This window comes from Hyla sarda, chromosome 4 (genome assembly GCF_029499605.1).
Source record: "Hyla sarda isolate aHylSar1 chromosome 4, aHylSar1.hap1, whole genome shotgun sequence".
Lineage (NCBI taxonomy): Eukaryota > Metazoa > Chordata > Amphibia > Anura > Hylidae > Hyla > Hyla sarda.
Genome location: NC_079192.1, coordinates 415,526,775 through 415,545,040, shown reverse-complemented (window position 1 = coordinate 415,545,040; position 18,266 = coordinate 415,526,775). Strand labels below are relative to the sequence as shown.

General features: G+C 43.8%; 1 protein-coding gene across 4 annotated transcripts; it reads right to left on the bottom strand.

The window, feature by feature from the left end:
* Window positions 1-1,362: 1,362 nt before the first annotated feature.
* On the bottom strand, window positions 1,363-18,263 carry FOXM1 (forkhead box M1). Of its 4 annotated transcripts, none has more exons than XR_008843257.1 (10): window positions 18,131-18,263; window positions 15,901-16,408; window positions 13,024-13,172; window positions 12,701-12,901; window positions 12,479-12,607; window positions 11,210-11,245; window positions 10,883-10,946; window positions 10,636-10,805; window positions 3,269-4,223; window positions 1,363-3,178 (listed from the first exon to the last, which is right to left on the bottom strand). XR_008843257.1 is itself a non-coding variant. In XM_056517835.1 (9 exons), the coding sequence occupies exons 2-9, from the start codon at window positions 16,376-16,378 to the stop codon at window positions 3,459-3,461; spliced, it is 1,995 nt and encodes a 664-aa protein (XP_056373810.1). In that variant the 5' UTR covers window positions 16,379-16,408; window positions 18,131-18,263; the 3' UTR covers window positions 1,364-3,458. The 4 variants fall into 4 exon arrangements, 1 of the variants encoding a protein (XP_056373810.1); XR_008843258.1 differs by having other exon boundaries at window positions 10,883-10,949; window positions 13,024-13,169; XR_008843256.1 differs by having other exon boundaries at window positions 1,364-3,178; window positions 10,883-10,949.
* Window positions 18,264-18,266: the final 3 nt, after the last annotated feature.

Genomic DNA, 18,266 nt, shown 5'->3' with positions numbered 1-18,266 from the left:
GGTGACATATTGGGGGGGGGGGGTCACCGCCTGCACAACCCTCCGTACGTCTCTAACACAATATATACACATACACCATAATATAATCTTCTCTATGACACGAACATCAATAAACCTCCATATACAGCGCGTTCACCGCCAGGACCGGACACTCCCAGCCCCCGTATATATATCCTGCAGTCTACAGCTCTCTGTTATCAGCCACTTCAGATAACGGATTAGAGATTACACGCTATTGTTCCCTGTTATCAGCCATTTGAGGCTGGGGGAGAAAGTTTCATCTCTGTAGTTAAAAAGTTCTGCGACTGTTCTAAAAGATCTCTGCTTGCTGTCTGTGAATGGGAACATTCCTTTTCAAAGGATATATAAAAAAAAATATATATATACTTTTTTTTAATACACATGTGTAAAAAATTAAATTTTTTAAAATATATTTTTTAATATAAAAAATATATAACTATATATGTAAAAATATTTATATGTATTAAAATTAAAAAAAATTTAACATCTATCATTCATGTATATATATCCACCAAAAATGTGTATATTTATATATACATACACACACACACATATATATATATATATATATATATATATATATATATAGAATGTATAAAGAAAAAAAAATATATATATATATATATGTATATACACACACACACATCTATCATATGTATATATATATATAGAATGTATAAAGAAAAAAAAAATATATATATACACATACACATATATATATAGAATGTATAAAGAAAAAAAAAAAAAAAAAAAAAAAAAAATATATATATATATATATATATATATATAGAATGTATAAAGAAAAAAAAATGATATATATATATATATTTTTTTTTTCTTTATACATTCTATATATATATATATATATATATATATTTTTTTTTTTTTTTTACACACATTTTTTTCTTAAAAAAAACCAGCCTGAGCTGTTTTTTTTTTTGACCCATAGACAACAATAAACAGGATCTGTGCCACTGGTATGAATGGGAAAGGTTACTGGGCATGCTCTGTGACCATTGCAGAGGTCATCCTACAGGGAGGGGGAGGCTGAGCTGTGAATTCCATTTATTGTCTCATCTACTGGTGTAGTGTTTCCCCAACCAGGCTGCCTCCAGCTGTTGCAAAACTACAACTCCCAGCATGCCCGGACAGCCTCCAGCACTTAGGACAGAGGAAAACCCCCCCAGTGGAGGAAACCTCTAGAGAAACAATGGCTGGAGGATTGTCCTTCCCTTGGTTTTTACAGCAGTGTTTCCCAAGCAGAGTGCCTCCAGCTGTTGCAAAACTACAACTCCCAGCATGCCCGGACAGCCAACGGCTGTCCGGGCATGCTGAGAGTTGTAGTTTTGCAACAACTGGAGACACACTGGTTGGGAACCACTGCTCTAGAGTCCATAACTGCGGAGTACAACTGTAACAAACCCTCAGCTGTGAGAAGTATTCGATTAGGATGGGGGTTTTCTACCTCTGACTGTGAACAAATGTCCTTTCCATTCACTGACAACAAGTAGAGATATTAAAAAAAGGATTTAAAAATAAAAAATTGATATGATGATTGGACCCCTCCATATTTGACAGGGAAACCCCTTTTTTTTTTTTATACTAACCTATATTGGGTTATAAAGTGACTTGCGATGGCGGCTGCGCCCGAGAACATATATACCCTATATACACGGCGACATATTAAATACTGACATACAAAAGCCTAAAATATATATTATAAATATATGGGGGGCGCGGAGTCACCCCCTACTATAAATCATCTATACCTGGTACCCCCAAAAACCTGGACAAACCCCCCCAAAATCAAACAATTAAATTGTTACTGCAGGGGGCGCAACAAAGCAGATTTTTCCCATTCAGGACCCTGGCAAAGCTCAGCAATAACCCCAGTAAGCCCTCTTATTGCTTGTCACCCAGCTTTTCCAGGACCCTGAATGGCAACTCCGCCTAGAAACACATCACCGCTTTCTGTATGTCTGCCTGACTAGGAAGAGGTTGTCACCCAGCCTTCCCAGAACCCTGAAAAAAAAAAACAAATCTAGTCTAATTAGACCGAGCTGGTTTTTGTAGCATTATGACAGCACTACCAGTAGTCATCCAGCTCTCCCAGAACCCTGAATGGGCAATTTGTCTGGAAGCTTATCCCAGATCCCTGATTAGCAAATCTAGTCTAGTTAGACCACACTGATGTTTGTATGTCTGCTTAACTGGGAACATAGGAAAGCTGGGTAGCCATGATGGCACTTGCCATTAGTCACCCAGCTTTCCCAGAACCCTGAAAGGTAAATCTAGTCTGTCAGAGCACACTGGTTCCTGTATGTCTGCCTTACTAGACAAGCCACGATGACAGCACCGCCAATCGTCACCCGGCTTTCCCAGAACATGAATGGCCAAGTCTGTGCACAAATACATCATCAGTTCCTGTATGTCTGCCAGACTAGCAACATAGGAAAGCTGGGAAACCGTGATGGCAACATTACCGAAAGTCACCCTGCTTTCCCAGAAACCTAAATGGCCAATCTGTCTAGGAATACCTCAGTTCATGCATGTCTGCTGTAATAATGACACTTCTGGTAGTCACCCAGCTCTCCCAGAACCCTTATTGACCAATCTGTCTACGAACACATCAGTCCCTGTATGTCTGCCTAACTAGGAACACAAAGCTTGTAGCCATAATGACACTACCAGAAGTCACCCAGCTTTCCCAGAATCCTGAATGGCCAATCTACGTACACATTATCAGTCCTCGTATGTCTGCCTGACTAGCTGAGATGCCATAATGCCGGTAGTACAGTTTGTCACCCAACTTGCCCAGAACCCTGAAAGGCAAATCTAGTCTTACTAGAAAAGCCACGATGACAGCACCGCCAATGGTCACCCAGCTTTCCCAGAACATGAATGGCCAAGTCTGGCCACAAATACATCATCAGTTCCTGTATGTCTGCCAGACTAGCGATGTAGGAAAGCTGGGAAACTGTGATGGCGACATTACCGACAGTCACCCAGCTCTCCCAGAACCCATGTTGTCCAATCTGTCTTCGAACACATTAGTTCTCGTATGTCTGCCTGACTAGCTGAGATGCCATAACGGCGGTAGTACAGTTTGTCACCCAGCTTTCCCAGAACCCTAAATGGCCAATCTGTCTAGGAATACCTCAGTTCATGCATGCCTGCCATACTAATGCCACTTCTGGTAGTCACCCAGCTTTCCCAGAACCCTAAGTGGCCAACTGTCTAGGAATACCTCAGTTCATGCATGTCTGCCATAATAATGGCACTTCTGGTAGTCACCCAGCTTTCCCAGATACAAATAAAGAATATTTCCACGATTTTAGGGCAGATATTTTGGGGGGAGACCTTTGTCCGCGTGCAGAGATTATGGATTAGTATTGGCCGATCCCTTCACCTACTCACGGGGGGGGGCCCTGGGGGTCTTATCTGAGCTCATTGAGGAGCTGCCCCCAGTATGAAGTGTCCGTCCCGGTCCCGTTGTCCTCCTCCAGCCCACTGAAGCTGATGTCCAGCAGGATCTTACTGAGACTCTCGTCCTTAGTGTCCAGCACCAGCCCCTCCAGCAGCGAGCGGTTAGTGGCGCCCCCTACCTGCAGCTCCTTGGAGCAGCGTCTATGCTTGCGAGCCCCCGTGGGAGTGTCCAGTGTTTCGGTCTGGGGGGAAAGGGGCGAGCAGGTGCCCATGACGTCTGGGGGGGAACCCAAGTATGGCAGGTCTTTAAAAGGGGTCTCCCAAAAACTGAGGGTCCCGTAGCTGTCCTTGAAGGGGGTGAGGGCAGAGGAGCCTCGGGGGAGCCGGACCGGGCTGATCTCCGGCAGGGGGGAATCTGACTCCCAGAGCGGAAGGCAGGAGGCTTTGCTCGGAGTGGAGGAAGCGGGGGGCTTCATGAACGTCTCCTTTACGGGGGTCTTGAAGGAGTAGCCCTCGTCCTGGGTGAGCTGGGTCTGTGTGTCCTGCACCAAGGAGAAATCCGTGTCCAGGCCGGAGTCGGAGCAGCTGGTGTCGGGGAGGACCAGCTCCAGCTCCTGGCATCGGGGGGTGACCAACCGCTGTTTCCTCCGCGACACGTTCACCTGCGGGCACGGAACCGGGGTCTGCGCCTTCAGCGACGCTGCATCTGTCCTAATGGGTGCGGCGGCGGCGGCCTGGGCGGGCGGGCGGGAAGGCTCCTCCGTCTCCAACTCAACCTGCAATAGAAATGAGTCAGTCGCAGCACCACAAGTCCCAGGAAGCCTGATAATACACACCAGTGTTTCCCAACCAGGGTGCCTCCAGCTGTTGCAAAACTACAACTCCCAGCACGTCCGGACATGCTGGGAGTTGTAGTTTTGCAACAGCTGGAGGCACCCTGGTTGGGAAACACTAATACACATTAGTAAACTACACCAGATGTGATTGCTGTCAGTGAATTAATACAATTTCAGTTCACTGCCAGCAAGCAGAGATTTTGAAAATTCTCAAGGACTGGAAGAAAATGTATTATGCCAATAACCAAAAAACCCCAATCCCAGGACGAGTGCTAATACACTAGTGTTTCCCAACCAGGGTGCCTTCAGCTGTTGCAAAACTACAACTCCCAGCATGCCCGGACAGCCGAAGGCTGTCCGGGCATGCTGGGAGTTGTAGTTTTGCAACAGCTGAAGGCACCCTGGTTGGGAAACACTTTAAAAAGGGGTTATCCACAAAAAAACTTTTTATATATATCACCTGGCTCCAGAAAGTTAAACAGATTTGTAAATTACTTCTTTAAAAAAAAAAAAAAAAAATCTTAATCCTTCCAGTACTTATGAGCTGCTGAAGTTGAGTTGTTCTTTTCTGTCTAAGTGCTCCCTGATGATACCTGTCTCGGGAACTGTCCAGCGTAGAAGCAAATGCCCATAGCAAACCTCTTCTACTCCGTGTAGTTCCCGAGACAAGCAGAGATGTAATCAGAGAGCACTGTTGCCAGACTCAACTTCAGCAGCTAATAATTATTGAAAGGATTAAGATTTTTTAATAGAAGTAATTTACAAATCTGTTTAACTTTCTGGAGCCAGTTGATATAAAAAAATAAAATTAAAATAAATGTTTTTTTTCCTGGAATACCCCTTTAATACACATTAGTAAACACAACCAGATCTGCTTGCTGTCAGTGAATGAATACCATTTCTGTTCACTGCCAGCAAGCAGAGATTTTGAAAACTCTGAAGAACTGGAAGAAAAATTTGTTATGCCAAAAACCCCAAAGCTGAAGATCACAAAACACCCTACATTAAATCCCACTCCTAAGACTTAATAGATACATAATAAAAAATATTTATTGTTAAATGAGTGTCCGTCTGATTGGATAATAACCCTCCAATATAGTCTATGTAACCAGTGATCAGATGCTGCAGAACTCCTTCACTATTTTAATTAGTATAAAGAGATTCATTTGCCACCCTCAACGTGTTTTGCTGTAATAGCGGCGTCCTCAGGAGGCTGCAAGCCTATGGACACCATGACTGTGCTGATGTAATGATTACTTATAGAAGTTTAATAGCTCAGATAATGCTGCACGTGACCATTCCAAATTATTCATTATAATTCATTAATTTATTTATTTAGGGGGCTGTTTTGAATATTTTACTTTTTTTCATAAATATAATATAATTAAAACAATATCATTAATAAAAAAAAAAAAAAAAAAATATATATATATATATATATATATAAACAAACAAAAACAAAACACCATAAAAATGTATTTATATAAATTTTTTCCCCTCATACAGCCCCACTGAATAAAAAAAAAAAAATATATATATATATATATATAATAATTATATATATAAAAATAAATAAATGGTACTGAATAAAAAAAAAATATATATATATAAAAAATAAATAAATGGTACTGAATAAAAATTCTCTCTCTCTCTCTCTCTCTCTCTATATCTATATATATATATATATATATATATATAAATAAATGATACTGAATAAAAAAATATATATATGTATATATATATATATATATATATAAATAAATAAATGGTACTGAATTAAAAAAAAAAAAAATATATATATATATATGGTATATATATATATATAAATAAATGGTACTGAATAAAAAAAAAAAATATATATATATATATATATATATATATATATATATAATAATTATATATAAATAAATAAATGGTACTGAATAAAAAAAAAAAAACACATACATATATATATATATATGTGTGTGTTTTTTTTTTTTTTTTATATGGGCCAGAATAGGGCATGTATTTCTTTATTTTTATTTAATCAATTTATTTTTTGAGTTAAACTGCCCCTGCACGAAACTGGGAGTGGGGTCTGCGTCTTCAGCAACGCTGCATCTGTCCTAATGGGTGCGGCGGCCTGGGCCTGCGGAGAAGGCTCCTCCGTCTCCAACTTAACCTGCAATAGAAATGAGTCAGTCGCAGCACCACAAGTCCCAGGAAGCCTGCTAATACACCAGTGTTTCCCTACCAGGGTGCCTCCAGCTGTTGCAAAACTACAACTCCCAGCATGCCCGGACAGCCGAAGGCTGTCCGGACATGCTTGGAGTTGTAGTTTTGCAACAGCTGGAGGCACCCTGGTTGGGAAACACTGTAATACACATCAGTAAACTACACCAGATCTGCTTGCGGTCAGTGAATGAATACCATTTCAGTTCACTGCCAGCAAGCAGAGATTTTGAAAATTCTCAAGAACTGGAAGAAAATGTATTACGCCAATAACCCCAAGCTGAAGATCACAAAATCCCACCTGTAAGACTTTTATTAGATACATAACAACAAATGTATTGTTAAAATGAGTGTCCGTCTGATTGGATGATAACCCTGCAATATAGTCGATATAACTGGATGATAACCCTGCAATATAGTCGAACGCCTTCACTATTGCACATATTGAGTATAAAAAGATTCATTCGCCACCCTCAACGTGTTTCGCTGTAATAGCGGTGTCCTCAGGAGGCTATAAGGCTATGGACACCGTGACCGTGCTGATGTAAGGATTACTTATATAAGTCCCCTATTATAATAGGTCACATAATTCTGCACGCCATTAATTTATTTAGGGGTTGATTTTAATATTTTACTTTTTATTCATAAATATAATATGTATAAATTTGTATTTATATAAAAAAAATTCCCTCATACAGCCCCATTGACTAATAAAAAAACAAAAACAAAACATTTATATATATATATATATATATATATATATATATATATATATATATATATATTATAATTTTTTTCTTTTTTTAATTAGTCAATGGGGCTGTATGAGGAATTTATTATTATTATTTATATATATATATATATATATATATATATATATATATATATATATATACATATATATATATATATATACACACACATATATATATATATATATATATATATATATATTTTATTTTTTAATTAGTCAAGGGGGGGCTGTATGAGGAATTTTTTATTATTATATTATATAAATAATAGTAAAAAATTCCTCATACAGCCCCATTGACTGTATGAGGAACATATATCTGTATATTTATAGCACGTTATTTAGGTAATGTTCCCTGGTATCAGCTTAGCTCCTGTTAAGGAATATGAAAAGCTAATCGGGATTTATGCCAAGCCAGACTACTCCCCAAAAGGAAAGTTTCTACCCATCTGCAGACAGCTGTTTCGTGGTTTTTGCCACTCGTCAGTACAGAGCAGGGTGATCTGGCTTGGCTGGGGGTAAGAGGCCTGAGAGCAGCTAAAGGGGTTGAGTATTTACCTCAGGGCGAGGCCACCACTCCTGGTGTAACGGAGCTTCAGAAGGCCATTAAGCACTCCGCGGGCATTCTGGGTAGGGGGAATAAGCTCCGTTACACCAGGAGTGGTGGCCTCGCCCTGAGGTAAATACTCAACCCCTTTAGCTGCTCTCAGGCCTCTTACCCCAGCCAAATCACCCTGCTCTGTACTGACGAGTGGCAAAAACCACGAAACAGCTGTCTGCAGATGGGTAGAAACTTTCCTTTTGGGAAGTAGTCTGGCTTGGCATAAATCCCGATTAGCTTTTCATATTCCTTAACAGGAGCTAAGCTGATACCAGGGAACATTACCTGAATAAGGTGGTGTAATGAGCTGCTTTGTATATTCCCCTACCCAGAATGCCCGCGGAGTGCAAAATGGCCTTATGAAGCTCCGTCATACCAGGAGTGGTAATCTCTCCCTGAGATAAATACTCATCCCCTTTATATATACACACACACATATATATTATAGTAAAATCTCCCTTAGCGGACACATAAGTCCCATAAGACAATGCATTTACACCCTCCAAATAGGGGACACTCCCAATAGGGGGCAAACAAGGCTTATGTACCGGCCCTACCTTGTAAACAGGGCCATCGTCAGAGGGGTACAGCCAATACCCCAGTAAGGGGCCCCGGCCCCTACTGCACAAGCCACAGCACAGAAGACAGCTATTTATAAACAGTGGTCTCCTGCTTCTGTATGTCCGCCGGCCACATCATTCATCCAAACATCCACTTTATTTGCCCTTTTGTTAAATCATTCCCCCCTTTATTACCCCCTGTGCCACATCATTTCCTCTCGCTCTCCCCTGTGCCATTTCATTCCCCCTTTATTACCCTTTCATCACCCCTTTACATCTTGTGCCATTTTATTCCCCCTTACCCCTTGTGCCACATCACTTTTCCCCTTAAATCCTCCCCCTGTGTTTCTTACCTGGCCAGCAGGCTCAAGTGCAGGGGCTATCAGTGGTAAATGGCACAGTGGGAAAAGGGGGGAATGAAATGGCACAGTGGAAAAAGGGGGAATGAAATGGCACAGTGGATAAGTGGGGGATGGTTTGGTACAGGGCACAGGGGGAATAAAGTTGCACAGGGGGTTCAAGGGGTAAGAATGAAGTAATTAAGTGGCATTGAAGGGATCAAGAGGGGTAATAAAACAGCATGGGGATGATTAACCAACACTGGGAGGTTATACTGTAATGTCGCTTTTTATCCTGTTTTATAGGTAATTTCACTCTGCAGTGAGTACAGGACAGTATTCCATCATTTAGAAAGATTTTTGAGCCTTTTTCCCCAATAGGGGACAGTTTTGGGCCAGAGTAGGGCACGTATTTCTTTTACATTTTTTTGGTTTGACCTCTTAGGACCCTGTTAGACGCAGCGTTCAAAGTTGATCGCTGCATCTAAAGTGAAAGTAAACTGCCCCCGGCTAGTTCAGTGGGCTGTTCAGAAATCGCTGCGTCCCAAACAGCTGGAGGACACAAGAAGGGTCCCTACCTGCCTCCTGGTGTCCAATCACCGAATGACTGCTCAATGCCTGAGATCCAGACATGAGCAGTCAAGCAGCAGAATCATTGATCAATGGTTTCCTATGAGATAACTTTGATCAATGTAAAAGATCAGTGTGTGCAGTGTTATAGTCTCCTATGGGATAACAATGATCAGTATAAAAGATCAGTGTGTGCAGTGTTATAGTCTCCTATGGGATAACAATGATCAGTATAAAAGATCAGTGTGTGCAGTATTATAGTCTCCTATGGGATAACAATGATCAGTATAAAAGATCAGTGTGTGCAGTGTTATAGTCTCCTATGGGAGCTATAACATGTCAAAAAAAAAAAAAGTTAAGATCATTTAACCCCTTCCCTAATAGAAGTTTGAATCAACCCCCTTTTCCCATAAAAAAAATAAAATAAAAAATGTACAAAAAAAAAAATAAAAAACGGTGTCAATAAAAATAAACATATGTGGTATCGCCGCGTGCGGAAATGTACGATTTATAAAAATATATAGTTAATTAAACCACGAGGTCAATGGCGTACACGTAAAAAAATTCAAAAATCCAAAACAGCGTATTTTTGATCACTTTTTATATCATGAAAACTTCAGATAATGGCGCAAAAATAAAAAGCCCTCATATCGCCCTGTACGCGGAAAGATAAAAAAGTTATAGGGGTCAGAAAATGAACATTTTAAACGTATACATTTTCCTGCATGTAGTTATGATTTTTTCCAGAAGTGCGACAAAATCAAACCTATATAAGTAGGGCATCATTTTAATCGTATGGACCTACAGAATAATGATAAGGTGTCATTTTTACCGAAAAATTTACTGTGTAGAAACGGAAGCCCCCAAATTGTTAGAAAATTGCATTTTTTCTTCAATTTTGTTGCACAATGATTTTTATCTTTCCGTTTCGCAGTAGATTTTTGGGTAACATGATTGATATCATTACAAAGTAGAATTGGTGGCGAAAAAAATAAGCAATCATTGATTTTTAGGAGCAAAATTTAAAGAATTATGATTTTTTTTAAAGGTGAGGAGGAAAAAACTAAAGTGCAAAAACAGAAAAACCCTGGGTCCTTAAGGAATTAAACTGCGCCTGTTTTGATCAGTGGGGGTCTGAGCGCTCTTCCCTTCCTGCTCTGGGTCACGTGATCCAGACACGCTCCACTTACATTACATCATGTGATCTTTTTGAAGAAACAGCACTACCTCTGGTTGTGTGTGGTACTGCAGCTCCATTGAAGTGAATGAAACCAAGTGGTAACACATTGCAGCCCCCCCCTCCGCTATACACTGTACTAACCTTAGGGACGATCTTCACCCGCTTGCTGCTGCGGGGTCCGTCAGAGACCCCTGGATGTGGACTGAACGTCTCCACCGGAGAGAAGATGAGGTGCTGCGCAATGGGAAACTGCACGGGGATGAGATAGGAGTCGATCCGGGGCAGCAGAGGTTTCATCTTTCGCTCTGGAGCTTGAAGAGGAGAAGACGGGTCTGGGGTGAGTCTCGGTTTACTGTCAGTGCTGTAAAGAGTAATGATGTGAACTCACCCTTAGTGTGACAGGGGGCGCTCTGCACGCTCCGGCCCAGATCCGGGATCAGGCTTCTCTGCTGCTGCTAATAGAGAATAAAGTAAATGACTAAATGCAGAATATACCCCCCGGGGGCAAATCCCACCACTACTACCACCACCATGTGCAATGGGCTACAATCCTCTCCTATTTCTCACAGACTGCTCTCAAGATCTCTGCTTGCTGTTCATGTACAGGAGTATTCTTGTTTACATCCACAGACGGCAGAGGATTTGCTAAAATGCATCAAAGCTGATACATTGTAACAAAGAGCGATAAGGAAAAACATAGAAGAAAGATTCTTACTGGTTCACTGCAAGCGGAGGACGGGGAGCTGGAGACCTGAGGAAGAGGAGGGAAGAAAATCATTACACTGGACCCCACCAGCAGAATAGTGAGTGCAGCTCTGGGGTATAATACAGGATATAACTCAGGATCAGTACAGGATAAGTAATGTAATGTATGTACACAGTGACCTCACCAGCAGAATAGTGAGTACAGCTCTGGAGTATAATACAGGATATAACTCAGGATCAGTACAGGATAAGTAATGTAATGTATGTACACAGTGACCCCACCAGCAGAATAGTGAGTACATTGCTGGAGTATAATACAGGATATAACTCAGGATCAGTACAGGATAAGTAATGTATGTACACAGTGACCTCACCAGCAGAATAGTGAGTACAGCTCTGGAGTATAATACAGGATATAACTCAGGATCAGTACAGGATAAGTAATGTAATGTATGTACACAGTGACCTCACCAGCAGAATAGTGAGTACAGCTCTGGAGTATAATACAGGATATAACTCAGGATCAGTACAGGATAAGTAATGTAATGTATGTACACAGTGACCTCACCAGCAGAATAGTGAGTACAGCTCTGGAGTATAATACAGGATATAACTCAGGATCAGTACAGGATAAGTAATGTAATGTATGTACACAGTGACCTCACCAGCAGAATAGTGAGTACAGCTCTGGAGTATAATACAGGATATAACTCAGGATCAGTACAGGATAAGTAATGTAATGTATGTACACAGTGACCTCACCAGCAGAATAGTGAGTACAGCTCTGGAGTATAATACAGGATATAACTCAGGATCAGTACAGGATAAGTCATGTAATGTATGTACACAGTGACCTCACCAGCAGAATAGTGAGTGCAGCTCTGGAGTATAATACAGGATATAACTCAGGATCAGTACAGGATAAGTAATGTAATGTATGTACACAGTGACCTCACCAGCAGAATAGTGAGTGCAGCTCTGGGGTATAATACAGGATATAACTCAGGATCAGTACAGGATAACTAATGTAATGTATGTACACAGTGACCTCACCAGCAGAATAGTGAGTACAGCTCTGGGATATAATACAGGATATAACTCAGGATCAGTACAGGATAAGTAATGTAATGTATGTACACAGTGACCTCACCAGCAGAATAGTGAGTACAGCTCTGGAGTATAATACAGGATATAACTCAGGATCAGTAATGTATTGGATGGTGGATGTGAACTTACCTTCTTCTCTAGTGTTTATGGTCACACCTATGGCGGCACTTACTTTGAACACCTGATCGAGGGTCAGGCAGCGGTTGGCCTGGGGGTGGATGGTCCAGTAGGAGATCTTGTTGTTGCTGAAGCTCTCGCGTACAAACATGTCGTGTAGGGAGAGGTTGTGTCTTATGGAGTTCTATGGAGAAACAATATCCGGAGTTGATCAGTAGATATGGAGGACGACTCCTTATCACCCCCCCACCCCCCATCCTTTGTATATAGACAATACCTTCCAGCCGGGCTTGGCCACGTGTTTGAAGTACGGGAAGTGATCCTCGATCCACGTGTAGATGTCCTTTAGGGTCATCCTCTTGGACGTCGTGCTGTTAATGGCGAACTGGATCAGAGCCATGTAGGAGTATGGAGGACGCTCGAAGGCCCCGACCTGACACGGATGAGAAGCTGCGGCTGCCTCATGTTCTTCCTCCCCCTGAGGAAGCCATAGAAGAACCAACAGTCAGGAAAACGCCTTTAAGAACATCATGTGACCTCCATAAAATATTCTTTTTAGATGCCCCAGAGACCTACAACTTCTTACAGCCGGACACTGACCTTTATGGGGTCCATCCCAGGGGTGCAATTCTCCTTCTCCACAGGTTTGGCCTTGGCGTCACATGGTCCCAGCCCATCGGAGCTCATCTTTCCCAGCCAGTGTATGTTGGTCAGGCTCACGTCCAGTTCCTGGCCCTCCTTAGAAGCTGCTGATAAGACAGAAGATCTAGGGTTGCGTTACTGAAGCAGAGAATGGGGCGATTATCTGGGTCTACACAGCAGCACAGAGGATGTAATATCCTGACTGGTGGTCTCAGGGTCTTCTCAGCAGCACAGAGGATGTAATGTAATGACTGGTGATCTCAGGATCTTCTCAGCAGCACAGAGGATGTAATGTAATGACTGGTGATCTCAGGGTCTTCTCAGCAGCACAGAGGATGTAATATCCTGACTGGTGATCTCAGGGTCTTCACAGCAGCACAGAGGATGTAATATCCTGACTGGTGATCTCAGGGTCTTCACAGCAGCACAGAGGATATAATATCCTGACTGGTGATCTCAGGCTCTTCTCAGCAGCACAGAGGATGTAATGTCCTGACTGGTGATCTCAGGGTCTTCTCAGCAGCACAGAGGATGTAATGTCCTGACTGGTGATCTCAGGGTCTTCTCAGCAGCACAGAGGATGTAATATCCTGACTGGTGATCTCAGGGTCTTCTCAGCAGCACAGAGGATGTAATATCCTGACTGGTGATCTCAGGGTCTTCTCAGCAGCACAGAGGATGTAATATCCTGACTGGTGATCTCAGGGTCTTCTCAGCAGCACAGAGGATGTAATGTAATGACTGGTGATCTCAGGGTCTTCTCAGCAGCACAGAAGATGTAATGTCCTGACTGGTGATCTCAGGGTCTTCACAGCAGCACAGAGGATGTAATATCCTGACTGGTGATCTCAGGGTCTTCTCAGCAGCACAGAGGATGTAATGTCCTGACTGGTGATCTCAGGGTCTTCTCAGCAGCACAGAGGATGTAATGTCCTGACTGGTGATCTCAGGGTTTTCTCAGCAGCACAGAGGATGTAATGTCCTGACTGGTGATCTCTGGCTCTTCTCAGCAGCACAGAGGATGTAATGTCCTGACTGGTGATCTCAGGGTCTACACAGCAGCACAGAGGATGTAATGTCCTGATTAGTCAAGACCATGAGACGAAATGACATCCTCAGAACAGCAGCACAGAGAATATAACGTCCTAGACCCTGAGACCACCAGTCATTACATTACATCCTCTGTGCCACTGAGAAGAGCCTGAGATCATCAATTATTACATTACATCCTCTGTGCTGCTGAGAAGACCCTGAGATCACCAGTCAGGACATTACATCCTCTGTGCTGCTGAGAAGACACTGAGATCACCAGTCAGGACATTGCATCCTCTGTGCTGCTGTGAAGACCCTGAGATCACCAATCATTACATTACATCCTCTGTGCTGCTGAGAAGACCCTGAGATCACCAGTCAGGATATTACATCCTCTGTGCAGCTGCAAAGACCCTGAGATCACCAGCCATTACATTACATCCTCTGTGCTGCTGAGAAGAGCCTGAGATCAACAGTCATTACAATACATCCTCTGTGCTGCTGCGAAGACCCTGAGATCACCAGTTAGGACATTACATCCACTGTGCTGCTGAGAAGACCCTGAGATCACCAGTCAGGACATTATATCCTCTGTGCTGATGAGAAGAGCCTGAGATCAACAGTCGGGACATTACATCCTCTGTGCTGCTGAGAAGACCCTGAGATCACCAGTCAGGACATTACATCCTCTGTGCTGCTGAGAAGACACTGAGATCACCAGTCAGGACATTGCATCCTCTGTGCTGCTGTGAAGACCCTGAGATCACCAATCATTACATTACATCCTCTGTGCTGCTGAGAAGACCCTGAGATCACCAGTCAGGACATTACATCCTCTGTGCAGCTGCAAAGACCCTGAGATCACCAGCCATTACATTACATCCTCTGTGCTGCTGAGAAGAGCCTGAGATCAACAGTCATTACAATACATCCTCTGTGCTGCTGCGAAGACCCTGAGATCACCAGTTAGGACATTACATCCACTGTGCTGCTGAGAAGACCCTGAGATCACCAGTCAGGACATTATATCCTCTGTGCTGATGAGAAGAGCCTGAGATCAACAGTCGGGACATTACATCCTCTGTGCTGCTGAGAAGACCCTGAGATCACCAGTCAGGACATTACATCCTCTGTGCTGCTGAGAAGAGCCTGAGATTACTAGTCAGGACATTACATCCTCTGTGCTGCTGAGAAGACCCTGAGATCACCAGTCAGGACATTACTTCCTCTGTGCTGCTGAGAAGACCCTGAGATCACCAGTCAGGACATTACATCCTCTGTGCTGCTGAGAAGACCCTGAGATCACCAGTCAGGACATTACATCCTCTGTGCTGCTGAGAAGACCCTGAGATCACCAGTCATTACATTACATCTTCTGTGCTGCTGTAAAAAAATAAAAAAAATAAACCAACCCTGGGGATGTAATTTACTGACTGTCGATTCTTCACAGCAGCACAGAGGACGTAATATCCATTCTAAGTATAAGGACTAAGCAGATTTGTGCTAAAGCATTTGCGAGGCCGACACACTGCAACAAAGCCTCGAGCAGAACTCTCCAAGCTGAGGGTTCGCGACACTGTTAATACCCAGCATCACATCGCTGATCGTTTAGATCAATGTTTCCCAACCAGGGTGCCTCCAGCTGTTGCAAAACTACAAATCCCAGCATGCCCGGACAGCCTTCGGCTGTCCGGGCATGCTGGGATTTGTAGTTTTGCAACAGCTGGAGCAAGAGCTTTGTGCTAAATGTTTAGAATGTGACAGCAAGCAGAGATCTTGAACTAGAAAGTGTCGTGTACGTACGATGGTTCTGCTCCGGCGCGGTGGCGGCGTTCTCCACTTCCTCCGCCTTGCTCTGGACCCCCAGTTTCTCCACCTGCGTCTGGAAGGAGCTGCTCCTAGCGATGAGGATGAACTTGTTGGGGCCCCCGCTCTCCTTCCCCCGCACGGTCAGAGCCTGGATGATACTTTCCACGTCAGAATCCGGGGGGATGACCACCAGCTGGGTGTCGGGGATGGTGGGGTGACCCATGACCTTAACCCCCGACAGCCCGGGGGGCTCAGCAGGTGCAGAAGACGATACGACTCCCAAATCGGCGCCAGGGCTCAGGGCACCCAAAGGTTCCGGAGTTGCCGATTTTGGCACACTGGGTTCTGTATCCTGTTTTGCGGCAATCACGGTGGCCAACCTCTGGTCGGGAGTCCCCGTGCCGCCATCTTGATTTGGAAGGTTCAACCTGCGCCTCCTCAGTATAAGCGGCCTGCGGGGGCTGGATCTCATGGTGCCGTTGCCATTGGGAAAAAACAGATCCTGAAAAGGAAAGAAACAGTAATTGGTACTCTTAGGGTTTTGCAACAGTAGGTGAGCCGAACGCTGTCCGGGCATGCTGGGAGTTGTAGTTTTGCAACAGTGTGTGAGCTGAAGGTTGGAGACCACTGGTCCCTACCTACTAGATCTCACAGCTGAAGGTTTGTTACAGTTGTATCCAGTCCAGACAAGTAGACGTTCTGTACTCTGGATCAATACACAGACGGGTTGTCTAGAGTAGCTACAATTGTAACAAACCCTCAGCTGTCTCCACACTGCAGCACACCAATAAAACTACAACACCCAGCATGACCAGCCAGCGGATGACAGTAGTAGATCTCACAGCTGAGGGTTTGTTACAACTGTATCCGGTCTACACAAGCAAAAGCACTTGGACTTTGATTGATACATTGTAACAATAGATGATAGATACAATTGTAACGAACCCTCATCTGTGACATCTGATTGGGCATGATGGGAGTTGTAGTTTTTGAGACAGCTGATGAGCAGCGGGTTGGAGAATACTGGTCCCTATCTACTAGATCTCACAGCTGAGGGTTTGGTACAGTTGTATCCAGTCTGTGCAAACTTTTCCAGTCTCAGGACTGATGCATTGTAACAAAAGCAGCTTGTCTAGACTGGATACAATTGTAACAAACCTTCAGCTGTGAGATCAAGTAGGTAGGGACCCAGTGGTCTCAAACCTGCAGCTCCCCTGCTGTTGCAAAACTACAATTCCCAGCATGCCCGGACAGCCGAAGGCTGTCCGGGCATGCTGGGAGTTGTAGTATTGCAACAGTGGGTGAGCTGAAGGCTGTCCGGGCATGCTGGGAGTTGTAGTTTTGCAACAGTGGGTAAGCTGAAGGCTGTCCGGGCATGCTGGGAGTTGTAGTTTTGCAACAGTGGGTGAGCTGAAGGCTGTCCGGGCATGCTGGGAGTTGTAGTTTTGCAACAGTGGGTGAGCTGAAGGCTGTCCTGGCATGCTGGGAGTTGTAGTTTTGCAACAGTGTGTGAGCTGAAGGCTGTCCTGGCATGCTGGGAGTTGTAGTTTTGCAACAGTGGGTGAGCTGAAGGCTGTCCTGGCATGCTGGGAGTTGTAGTTTTGCAACAGTGTGTGAGCTGAAGGTTGGAGACCACTGGGTCCCTACCTACTAGATCTCACAGCTGAAGGTTTGTTACAGTTGTATCCAGTCCAGACAAGTAGACGTTCTGTACTCTGGATCAATACAGAGACGGGTTGTCTAGAGTAGATACAATTGTAACAAACCCTCAGCTGTCTCCACACTGCAGCACACCAGCTGTCGTATAACTACAACACAAAGGATGACAGTAGTAGATCTCACAGCTGAGGGTTTGTTACAACTGTATCCGGTCTAGACAAGCAAAGCACTTGGACTCCGGATTGATACATTGTAACAATAGATGATAGATACAATTGTAACGAACCCTCATCTGTGATTGGGCATGATGGGAGTTGTAGTTCAGCAATGAAAAACAAATAGAAACTTCTAGTTCAGCTTTTACTCTTTCTAATCGGGCAGCATATGCACCACAAGTCCCAGCAAGGCTCTGGATAGAGGGCAGCAGTGCATGCTGGGACTTGTGCTGGGAGTGAAGCAGCTGGGGGCACCGAGGCCTGTCTTATGGCGCCACGGCCTGGCAGCACAACAAAGCCGCTCCCATTCCCCACCAACCTCCCCCCCTCCGCCGCTATTCACACGGTACCGGGGTCTGTACAGCTCCGTCTTCCTCTCCGCTTCCGTTTTATATCGGCTCCTGCAGCAGTTTGAATTTGCGCGCTTTGCGGCACGTCGCGTCACGTGACCGGCCTCCGGCCAATCACCTTCGCCCGCGGCCGACG